Source organism: Serinus canaria, chromosome Z (assembly GCF_022539315.1).
Source record: "Serinus canaria isolate serCan28SL12 chromosome Z, serCan2020, whole genome shotgun sequence".
Lineage (NCBI taxonomy): Eukaryota > Metazoa > Chordata > Aves > Passeriformes > Fringillidae > Serinus > Serinus canaria.
The window spans coordinates 64,206,859-64,219,082 of NC_066343.1; the positions used below are offsets into that span (position 1 = coordinate 64,206,859).

Consider the following 12,224-nt stretch of genomic DNA (forward strand, 5'->3'; position numbering starts at 1 on the left):
GAGGGCACGGAAGAGTGAGCAAGGCCACTGTGCCACTAACATCTCCAAGTGAAATGCTGGAACATGGCCAGAGAAGGGCAGTGGAGCTGGGGAAGGGTCTGGAGGGCAAGTCATGTGAAGAGTGTCTGAGGGAGCTGGGGTTGCTTATTCAGAGAGGAAGCTTGGGGGGAATCTTATCACTCTCTGCAACTCCCTGAAAGGTGAGTGTAGCCAGACAGGGTTTTGTCTTTTCTCTCAACTGACATGTGACAGGATAAGAGGAAATGAGAGGAAGCTGAGCCAGGGGAGGTTCGGGTTGGGCATCAGGAAATATTTATTTCTTCACAGAAAAGGTTGTCAGCTGTTGGAACAAGCTGCCCAGGGAGATGTTGGAGTCATCATCTCTGGAGGTGTTCAGGAAAAGGATGGATATGGTACTCAGTACCATGGTTTATTTGACAAAATATTGATCAGTCAAAGGCTGGACTCAATGATCATGGAGGCATTTTCCAACCTAAATGATTCTGTGATACACTAACCCTCTTTCTTTATACTCTTTCCATCATGACAGTAGTTCCAGAGACACAAAGATACCTACCTGGATTGGATGAATAAAAATGCATGTAACTAGAAATAAAATTGTTAAAAGTTATGTTCATGTGCCCTGTAACACCATGCCTTCTCTGAACCTCTTTAATCTCAAATTTTTTTCACAAAATTTGTTTACACTTTAAGTACCACAAACATATTTGTATGTGTTACTTGTGAAGCTGTGGTATGATGTATGTTCAGGAAGGCAGGACTTCTCCCTGATGTCTCCATTTGCTCCAAACAACACAACTTCCCAGATACAAGTGATTTGGCTTGTAGCTTTTATACCTTTTCAGTGCTTCTGGTGAGACATTAATTTCTATTAGATGATAACTGCTAGCTGAAGGTTTTGCCAAATGAACCCAGCATTATAAACTGCTTTCATGGGTGTAACAGTGGATTGTCTAAGAAGGTTGTAATGTTACAAAGCTGAATTGGGGGTTTGGATCATCTAATTACACTTTTTTTGGTTGTTGTTATTGTTTGCTTTGTAGTTTTTTTTTTTAAATTTGTTTTCTGGGGGTTGTTTTTAGATTTTGCAGACGTTAATATGTATTTATAAACTTGAATTTGAATGAACTGTGGTGGGGTAAATGCTGGTTTCTTAAATTCTCAATGTTTCTGCCTCTCACTCTGTATTTCTTTATTTTTGATCATGAAACTAAGTAAGTATTTGTAGTGAAGAAGCCCTGTTCAAAGCCCTGCTGTACAGAATGGTCTGTAATTCCTGAAATCCCACGCTACGACTTCCTCACCTCTGAGTTTGTGCAAAGCTTGTATTACAGAGCCTTTGAAAGAAATCTAAAAAACAATACGAGCAGTAATGTAAAACTATTTTTATTGAAAATACATCTACAAAGTAATGTTTGTCAATCCACTCTGGGTGCATACCAATGCAGAACCAGTGAGGGATGAGGAAAGGAATCTTTCTATAAAACCTGATTTCCATAAGAAATAAAGTTAGTATAAAAAAGATCACATTCTTTGTGACACAATTCATTTTTCTCAGCTGATGTCATAGAAAGACAGCCTTTTACATTGTCTTTGCAATGTATTTCCAAACAAAATCTTAACAAAAATTTAAAATGTTATGCCATAAATTCTACAGTTAATGTTTATACACACATTCTGAATACAGTATCTATATAAAAATATCTCTAATTATATATCAGAAAATGCCTGTCTGTATCCTAGATTTGCATTCTGTTAGCAAAAAAAAAAAAACCAAAACAAAACTGAAAATAAAAAAAAAAACAACCCATATTTTCTTTCAGTCATTCATTTAGAGATTCATTTAGAGCTTTCTTGGTTTGATGCTCAGTAACCTATATTTAACCCTGCTCACTTCAATCACTTGAGACTTCTTGCTCATATTTTCTGAATTACTCAACTGGAGAATGTTGATAGGAATTTTCAGTCCCAAAAAACCAATCTTGCCTGGGAAAAGGTTTGTCTTTGACCAGCATGCTAACATTTTCACTACAGTTACTTGTACACATTACTGATGGACTTTAAATGACAAATGGAACATATTGAATGTTTTTTGAATGGCAGCTGGAATGATGCAAAGGGATCCTTCATTTTTGTCATCAGGATTATTTTGGCAAGGGGACAAATAAAGAAGAAATCTGAATATTTCCATAAAACAGATCATTGAAATTTATTGTGCCTGTCCATTTATTATTTTTCTTGCTCCTAACAGCATCTGCATTATAAAACTTTCTGGTTTAACCTCTCTAATAATGCAAGGCAAAATGGAAAAAGTACATAATTTGTATTTCTAGAAAAGGACTTTTCAGGGAATAATCTTGAGCAAAAAAGCCACTGTATTACAAGTGCATTGTTTTCTTTTTTTCATTCTTTTCTTATCTATTCCCTGAAAATTACAATATTTCATTTAAAAAATCCTTTCTAATTAAAATTTTAACATATATGATAATATTTATTATTTTTCAATTTGCATATATTTTCCTAATAAAATACAAAAACATCCATTAATTTTATTTTCTAGAGGCTTTAATCTTCTTTTTCAGGTGCTACTGGTAAACACTCTTGGAATTAAAAAATTCCCATTAAGACAGGGAGCCTTCTTCAAATGGTAAAATGTAAATCCAGTTCATACCTCTATAATTTATTAGTGGATCAAGAATTTGGGAGGTTTCCAATCAGAGAACCTCTGCTGGTCTCAGGGATTCAGATTCAGAATGCAGCCCATTTAGGAGCTGAACATCTCACCCTCTGCACCTTCTGTAGAAGGCTGGCATTGCCTTCCTATAATTGCTTATTAAGTAGCTCATTAGTGCATCCAGAGCATGCAAATTTTTCCATCCAGAGATGAAGACACATTTTCTGTCCCAGATCAGAGCCTTGCTCCTACAAACACACACACAGATTGTTTAACTGGGTTGTGATGTTGAAAAAAGGAGCAAATCCAGATTGGAAGTACATACATGAATATGTAAATGTTTGTGAGTCAGTGAGAGCCAACTAGGCTAAATTTTTATAAAGATCAGCTGAATCTAATTCAAAAAACTGTCTAGATAAAATAACTTTCTCAGAAATATTTCATCTCAGCTGGTAAAAGTGCTGATTTGGGGGTATCTTCTTTTCTTTATTTATATATCTTCCCCCTTTTTATCCCCTCAATTAATCTCCTGCTTTTTATTTTCCAGCTAGTATTTGAACAATAATATAACACTAGAGAAAAAAAAATCAGATAAAATAGCAAAAGTCCTGTTAATTTACTTAGCTGGATGCAGTTATCAAGTTAGAAGTGTTGATTGTGTGTTTATAGATGTTAGGAATTTTGCAACAGGTATTTAAAAAAATAAAACCATTTTCAGGCTCTGTTATCTGTTTTTACTTTCCAGTTCATAAAAAAAAGAAAAAAAAAGATTCACAGGACTGAGTAACATATACACAATCTCTTTTTTTATCCCCAGTTAGCATATGTCTAGCAGGACCAGTGTTGTTGCCTGTTAATTTTTTTTTTAAGTGGGAAGCCAACATATACCATGATCGCTGCTAGTTTGGAATATATTTTCATTAATTCTTTCCAGTGCGAGCATAAAGGGAGAAATCAAGGAATGGATGAAGTTGGTGAATTCAAGATATAAATCGCCGGAAAAAGTGTGTGTTTTCCCACACTTGTAGTGTTGAACTCACGCTTTCTCTAGCCTACATCTTGGTTTCACTATCTATTGGTTTCTCATTCTCATTTTCTTGTGAGATCAGTTGGTAGGGTTTCTTCATCTCATTCTCCTCTATCACGGAATTACCCATCTCAGCATCCCTGTTCTTCAGCTCATGCCGTGATAAATGTTCAACAATTCCTGCTCCAATGGAGTCTCCCAAGACGTTGGTAGTGGTACGAAGACGATCCCTAGGGAAAAAGCAGTGAGTGACTTCCATCCCTTGCTCAGGGAAGCGAGCAGACTAGGTGCTAAAATGGCCTCAAATAGCTGCCAGGTGAGTCACTCATTTTGTATACGTTCGCTTATCTGAACTCTAAATGCCATGATTTCTTCCACAGACATTAACAAATGCAGCAAGATGTGGAGTCACAAAATGTGTTAATACTCTCAGCAACTTCACAGCAATAAATGGTCATGTGATGAGGATGGCAAAGGGAGCCTATGGCTCCTTGGAGGCATTTTGATATCAAGAGTTTGGGTTTATATCCTTTAAACGTGTAAGCCAGCAAGAATTTACCTTGTTGGGTTTGTTTGTCTCCTGACCGATGTGTAATTTAGGGTGGAATTGTGCAGGAATGACTCAAATTAAACTACAAAAGTTCATCCCTCTCGGAGGGCTCTGCCTAGCAGTTGCAGAAGGCAGCTTGACAAGGGGTGACTGTCAGTGTCAGTAGGTAAGCACCCGCCTACATCAAGGGGTTGGATAATCATTTGGAGACATTGTGTTCTGATAACAACACAGTCAGCTTTTTCAGGGATCACTTGAGAAGATTGAATGGTAAAAGCCCCCAGAAAGGTTAAATAATAGGTGTTAGATGAAATAGAGGTTGGAAAAAGCCTTCCTTTCATTTATTCCCTGGACCTACGTATATATATTTAAAGGTGCCTGTCATCTTATACAGGTAGATGAATGGAAAAACTGAGGGGCAATACTTTGTGCTGTCAGTTACACAATTATTTTTCATTTCTGCTTTCATTGGGTAGACAGATGAACCTTTCCTAGGTTAGATAGCCAGCAAGGCTACAATAAATTTGCTGGATCTGATCCAGTTCTGAGTCTGATTGACTGAAAAGTTTTCATTATTTTCCCACAAAAAATAAAAGAATAAAACAATTCTTTGCTTATTTAATTACAGTGTATCTGAAAGTTTTCTTAGTATCTGAGCAATAGAGGTTTCTATGTAAAATTTGCATGCAAAAGCAACCATAATTAAGCAACACCCCTCACCATCTGCTCTAAGAAAATACTTTACTAGCAAGATATTGTGATTCTTTTTAACACTTGTTTCCAACTGCCTTCTAGATTAAAACAGTGTGGTATAGCCACAATGTCCCTGGCTATTTAACTTCTAAATATGGTCTAAGCCTTTAACAGCTCCATAAAAATACTTACAAGAACCAGTCCACTGCGATGATAAGAGTGATATCATCTGTAGGCAAACCTACTGATGTGAGAACAATGACCATGGTGACCAGTCCAGCTTGAGGAATGCCTGCAGCCCCAATACTGGCAGCTGTAGCAGTGATGCTGTGCAAAGAGATGGTAAGAACAATTAAATGATTTCTGCAATTAAACTGTAAAAAAAGCTCTCCTTATCATCTGTCAAACTATAAAACCAGATATAAAGCAAGAAGGCATTTACTTAGTAGTAAATAAAAAGGTGAGCCTAGTCCCTTATCTGAACACCCTATAGCTGCAGTGGACTATGACCCTTGATCCAAAAACTAACCCTCAATTCAGAAACCTTAGAACAATTTTGTTAGTGATAAATTCCCAACTGGATGCCAAGGGACAGAAAAAACCGCAATAGTTACATGTCCCCACCCACTGAAAAAACTCTCTCCACAAGGTCAAACATGTTAAAAGAAAAGCTGAGGAGGTAGTTCTGTCCTGGCAGATCAAACACAAGAACTTTTGCTTTCTGTCCATCTCACTATAACTTCATATCAGGTCTCTGTCCTCCAGCAGTTATCAGTTTCTGTTTTCTGATGCCAGTGGTATTCTGGCATCAGAAAACAGAAAACTGCCAGAAACCCTGAGTCATACAGTCCAGCAACTTCACAGAAATATGCTTGTTCCCACCTGGTATAGGGAGAATTTGTTTCCTCAGGTGGTTTGCCAGGGAGCAGCTCTAGTATGAATGAACGTGAAACCATTTCCTTGGAGGGCGAAGGCAGAGTTTTGCCTTAGGTTAATGAATATTGAAACAAACTGGTGGGTTTTATGGAGCACTATATCTGAACTTCCAGTGTTCCTATGTGATAGATATGTGTCTTTGTCCCACAAGGCCCACTTGACCCCTTGCTGACATTCTTTTCTTCTGCACAAATATCAATCAGCCTTTTTCCTTAAATTGCGATAAACAAAATGAAATTAAAGCAGATTAGTTATCATTGAATGCTATAAGTAGTGGGTTGTTTGCTGTTATATTTCAAACAAGAAGGTTTGTGTTCTTGAAAACATAACCTGTGTTCACCATTTCCGTCAGCTGATGTAATAAAATTGTATTACTGGTCCTTATGCAGCTAGCCCTGATAGTCATCTGAAACCAGGAAAACACTTCCTCTTCTAGCAATAACACTGCTTTGTACATGCATTACAAACTGCCTAGTACTCATTGTAAGTCTGCAGGTACCAACAGCTGCATGAGTTCTTAAGAAAGAAAAATTTGAAACAAATTAAATTTTGTACTTGTCTTTATTAAAATAGCAACAGGTGCACCATGTTTCAATTTTGCTAAAAGTTTATCTAAACGAGAATTTGTCCTGGGGGTCCTTCTGTGTGAAGAAAATGTAAAGTGCAGATAATATGATACTGTAGCAGTTCTTGGTTTTAGTTCTAGATGCTTTTGTTTAATCCCACTTAAACCAGGAAGAAGGGGTCATCACAAAGGTGCTTTTACTAAATACAGGTAGTAGTGGTTTCCATACCTGATTGTGATAATCTGTCCAAAGTTCAGATCAAAGTTGTTGACCTGTGCAATGAAAATTGCAGCCAAAGCCTCATATAAAGCAGTTCCATCCATATTAATTGTAGCACCAACTGGGAGTACAAATCTTGTAACTCGTTTGTCCACGCCATTTATTTCTTCTAGACACTTAAATGTAACAGGTAGTGTTGCAGAACTGAAACAGAAAGAAAAAAGATAATATATGATATAAATTCTGCAAAGAGGAAAAGAGAAGAATGGCACATTATAATCACAAGACAGTTCTGTCTTAATTTTTATGTGCTCTACCAGAATAGGGGTTTTTTTGTGCAAATACTGAGTTTAAGCATTTCTAATGGCGAAGGTTCTCCTAATGCTCTAGGAAACTTTTTCCAAATGTTAATTATTGCCATTCTCCATGTAATCCCTAGTCTCAGAATGTTTAAATTTAGTATTTTGTCACAAAGTGTTTCTGTCGGGCACAGGAATCTATTTAAAATTCCTGCTTCTCAGTTTTAAGTCATGGAGCTGTGATTGAATCATCCCTAAGCATTGTTTTCTTGAAGGTATTCCAGTTGGACTATTCAAACCTCCAGTAACAAGCTTGTTTTCTCTTCTTGTTTGTGGCTCCCCTGCAAAGGGCATTTTGATTGATGGTTGCATTATTTTCCCATCTATGGACTAACACCAGTAGGCATCTAAGCACCACACAGCCACTCATTTGCCCCCACACCTTGATGGGACAGGCAAACAGAGAGGAACAGTAAGAACAAGAAAATGGAGGGGTTGAGAATAAAAATGGTTAGTAAGTGTGGGAGAAGTTTGAAAGAAGAGCAAGAGAAAATAAAACAATACAAGTGATACTTAGGCACCACTCCCACAGATGGACCAGTGGCCAGCAAGTTCTGGAGTAATATGTGGCCAGCCTTCCTGAAATCCTTTTCCCCCTTTAATTGCTGAGCATGATGTATGTGCATGAAATATCTGTTTACTTACTTTGGTTCATCTGTCTGGCCGTGTGCCCTACCAACCCACTGTGAACACCTCAACTCACTTTGGGGGCAGAATGAGAGTCAAAGATCTTGGTGCTGTGCAAATACTAAGCAACAGCTAAAATGTCAACATGTGATCATTGCTGTTTTGGCTAAAAATATAAAAAATGGCACTATATGAGCAGCTATGAAGTAAGTTAACTCTGTCTGAGCCAGGCCTGCATGTCTTCATCTGATCATGCCAAAGTAAAGAGGTTTTCCAAGACACAGCAATTCAGATTACTTGATCCTAGTGAAACCTTCATTGCTAAATACTTAGCAGACTTTCTAGTCTTTAAAAACTCTAGCAATATTGACAAAATACTGACCAAAAATAAAGAGGGGCTGTGGAAGACTGTGTTAGAAAAAATACCTTTGCTGACAGTCTTCTTATAGTTGAATTCAAAATAGTTTTTAAATCCACTTGCAGTATAGTATGCTGTCTTGCATCAGCCTAGGTTTTTATTCAAAATAATCTCAAACACCAAGGACTCGAATTTAGCATCACAGAATATCTGACTGAAATCCTCTGTCTTTAAGACACATTTTTAAAATCTACCAAAATTGCTAATGTTTTATGAAAGGTCAAATGGTATAGATATGTACACTTCATTGTAATGTTTCTTTCTGTCATAGATGCAAACAATTTTTAAAATTCACATGACATAACTCTGACCACTTGCAAGAGCAAAAGTGGCATTTCTTTTATAGGTTCTGTATCCTTAAATGGCTGTCAGGGTTTTGGACAGAAAATGTCAGCTTCCAGTAGGAATCCCCTCAGGACTTTTCTGTTTGCTGCTCCATTTTGTCATGCATATTCTTTGCTAGCTCTATCCTCCATTATTAAGCCATTACAAACTACTTAGTATATCAAACACCAAAAATGAAGCAAAATTGTTTCTTAAACCAGTAATACTAGAAAAACATATGGCTTTAAAATATTTTGTTATACCTGGAAGATGTTCCCAAAGCTGTGACTAGAGCCTGGATTAAGCCTCCAATAAATACCCACGGATTCTTACGAGTGATCACGAAGTAGAGAAGAGGTAGGACAATGACAGCGTGAATTAGCAAACCAATGATAACTGTTACAGTGTACATGGCAAGCTGACCACCGATCACACCCATATCTTCCATCTCAACAATTTTCCCAGCAATCAAGAAGAGAATTCCAAGTGGAGCGTACCTGCAAGTAAGAAATCAAAACAGCATTACAAAACAAGGTAGAGATTAGGTCCCCTATCCAACTGTTTGTGTCTGTATGCATAAATGCAGAATTTCACTGTTAGGATGCTCCTATTCAGGAGCAGTTAAAAAATTTTCAACTCTTAACTATTCAACCTGGATTGAACCACAGCAGTGAATGTTTTTGCTGAGATTCAGTGGATTCAACATCTGGTGAGGATTTCAAGATGCCTTTTTGGGCAGGTAGGAAAATTAATTCTCCCTGGAATTCAAGTGTAATATAAAAGCTAGTTTAGCCAATGCCAAGCTAGTTTAGCTATACCAAACACCCAGTTATATTCCACTGTTATTTCCCACAGGGAAAGGAAGTTTCCTTGGAGAAGGAACCCACACAGATTTCTGATAACTTCTGAAGACTTCAAGCTGCTTCTGATGCTTAAGATTTTTAGCTTTTTATATATATTTTTTTTCACGTAATTGCAGCTTTGTAGCTTTGGCTATAGCTTCTAATATTTCTCCTACCTTTCTTCCCTACATTTAGGAACAATAGGCTAACCTTATAAATGCATTCCTAAATATTGTTGAGTTTTATTCCAAGAGGAGTACAAGGGTGTTCTGTTTTCCTACCAGAATCTGGACCAGACATATCAAAAGTGGGGCAAAAGAAACCTCTAGACTGTTTCCAGTGTGGCAGGACCTCAGGAAAAATTACCTAACCAAATAATCTTTTAATTGGACTGTGTACGATAAGTATAATAATGGACTAACCATATAAAAATTGTAGAATTAATATACCACTTGCAACTTTTGACATATTGTGTACCTGAAAGGTTTCAATTAAAGATTTACATTTCTATTCACTCTAATGTTTTTGGAAAGGTCTGCTCTATTTTCCAGGCATCAATTCTGGCTATGTTACATTTCATCCAGTGGGGCTCTGGATAAAACGTTCATCACCATGAAGAAATCTGTATGTCAAAGATTGGCTGCACAGGTGGGATGAACTGCTTTTGCCTATCAGGGAGCACAGTTAGAGGTGAAGAAAGAGCTGCTGCTGAGCATAAAACTTGAACATAATTATGCTGCAGCAGTAATTTAGGTACAGCCCTACTCCTATAAATGTCCACTTGTCTTCTCACAGTAAGATACCACAGAACTGATTCTATTCACTATATCTCCACTGCCCTTTATGTCATAAATTCCATGTGGAAATTTACCTGAAGCCACTGCTTTAACATTTTAAACATGCTTGTGAAGGAGAAAAGATTTTAGTTAATGGAGCACATATACTTATTTTCGGTTTCATATCTAGTATGGCAGTATATATGTGTGCTCTTGATAGACTCTTGGAGTTGATTTGGTTTTTACCTGTAGTAAAGAAGGCAGTAAGATATAATTTCTTTTTCTATTCTTGTAGAATAATGAATCTTAATTTTTAAGAAAATTTCATATCTTGAGGGAAAAGGTATTTAATTTACCTAATGAACACAATAAAGAAAGCAGGAAAATTATGTGTATGTGTGAGCAGTGTAGCTGTGATGCAAGGACATACATGTAAACCCCTGAACTACAGGAACCAGTTGTGTTGGAAAATTATGATAACAAGGTCTTGCTATGTAGAAATAAGATTATGGCAGATTTTGTCGGTCTCCTTTAATGAATTCAGATTAGGATGTAAGGAAACTTCAACAGCTTACTGCTGTGATTGCTATCTTTATGAAGACATAGAATAGGTCTGATAAGGGTAGCAACTTCTGCCACAGACCCTGATTTTTCTCATGTCAAAAGTGAAACCCATTGAAAGAGTTGGTATGTTTGGGCAGATTATGGTCACAGAGAATTACAGCTCTTGGGTTCAGTCATGAAAAAAGTTCCAAGGTAGATACAACCTTATTGTCTGACTTTCTGCCAAATAGATTCTTGCTACTCAATGCCTGACTGTGATGAAAAAATATAGTTAGCAGCTTAAAAAGGAATTTATCGAAGAGGCACTTACCACATGATTAGAGCTACCAATCTCATGATAGCCTCATTAAGGCTATCAAAGAAGTCTTTCAAGGCCTGACCTTGCTCCCTCATGCTCCCAATCACCAGGCCAAAGCTTATTGAGAACACCACCAAGCCAAGGGCATTCACTCCATTCACAGAACCTGGAACAGGAACTATTTCCTCTTTCATTCGGGTGAGGGCTTCCATTGCTTCTGACACGTTGCTTATTATGGAAGTCACTGTGGATGTGTCATTGGATGGAATAGCTACTTTAAACTTTCTCTTTTCGTAGTTGGTTTTGAACTGTTAAAACAAAATTAAAAGAAAGATAGAAATTCAGTGAATCATATCAAACAAATGTTAAAATCACAAATTAAATTATTATCCTTGGTTTTCCTCAAAAAAACAAAAATCTTATTAACTTCAAAAACTAAATCTTCAGCTTTAGCTTCTGGAAATAATTTTTCTCATAAATAGACTGAAGTCAAAGATGCAAATTTATCATGCTCCTATATTCTGTAACAAAACTATTGACCCTTAATTTGCATTTTATATAAATTGCTATTTTTTCTAACAACAAAATTCCAAATGTTTATAGTCCTTTTTTGGCTAGTGAGAATATTTTCTTGTGCTCTGGAATTTCTTTATTTCTTCATCTTCTTGTATTAAAAAAAAATAAGGCGGAAGCTAACTTAAATGTAACATACCTCTTTTTTCTTTTAGTTTGGTAAAGTCATTAATTTATTTTGCAGTACAAGTCTCCACATTTCTTAATTAGAGAAAAGGTTAGACTTTAAACAGTTCCCTTATGGAACAGACTATTCAATTTCTAAATCTCAATATAGTCCTAAATATCTTCTCTGAAAACCAGTCTTTTACAACCTGAATATTTCTATCTGGGCTCAAAAAGCCCCACAGCTCTGTCCTGGTTAAATTCTGTTGAGCACAAAGCATACTAAATATCACTAGAATGTTCTTCATGTGTCTCAAGATGCTTAGTCCATTTAAGCAGCAGAATGCTGGTGTTGTGGGTATTCAACAACTTTGGATTTTTTTTTGTTGGTTTTTTTTTTTTTTTTGTTTTTTGTTTTGTTTTTTTTTTTTTTGGAGCTACCAGGAAAGCTCCAAGTATCCTTACTGATATCTGGAGACCTGTTGAACACTTCAGAAGTACTTGAGTGAAATGAAGCAGTTATGACCAAGATGGGAAACCCGAGTATCATCATCTCTCAACACTAGCCTGATTTAATGTTACTTTCTGCACCTGAACAGTTTTATGCACTCCTTCCAAATATTTGAGGTACCCCCTAAAGGCTCCAAGTCTC

At 36.7% G+C, this 12,224-nt stretch overlaps 1 protein-coding gene across 1 annotated transcript in view; it reads right to left on the minus strand.

The window, feature by feature from the left end:
• Window positions 1-1,440: 1,440 nt before the first annotated feature.
• Window positions 1,441-12,224, minus strand: part of SLC1A3 (solute carrier family 1 member 3) — a 64,771-nt gene continuing 53,987 nt past the window's right edge. The window contains exons 6-10 of the mRNA XM_009095799.4: window positions 10,907-11,202; window positions 8,678-8,911; window positions 6,696-6,890; window positions 5,158-5,292; window positions 1,441-3,952 (exon numbers count right to left, since the gene is read on the minus strand). Coding sequence (XP_009094047.1) covers window positions 3,748-3,952; window positions 5,158-5,292; window positions 6,696-6,890; window positions 8,678-8,911; window positions 10,907-11,202 — 1,065 coding nt within the window. The 3' untranslated portion in view covers window positions 1,441-3,747. The remainder of the gene's footprint in view (window positions 3,953-5,157; window positions 5,293-6,695; window positions 6,891-8,677; window positions 8,912-10,906; window positions 11,203-12,224) is intronic.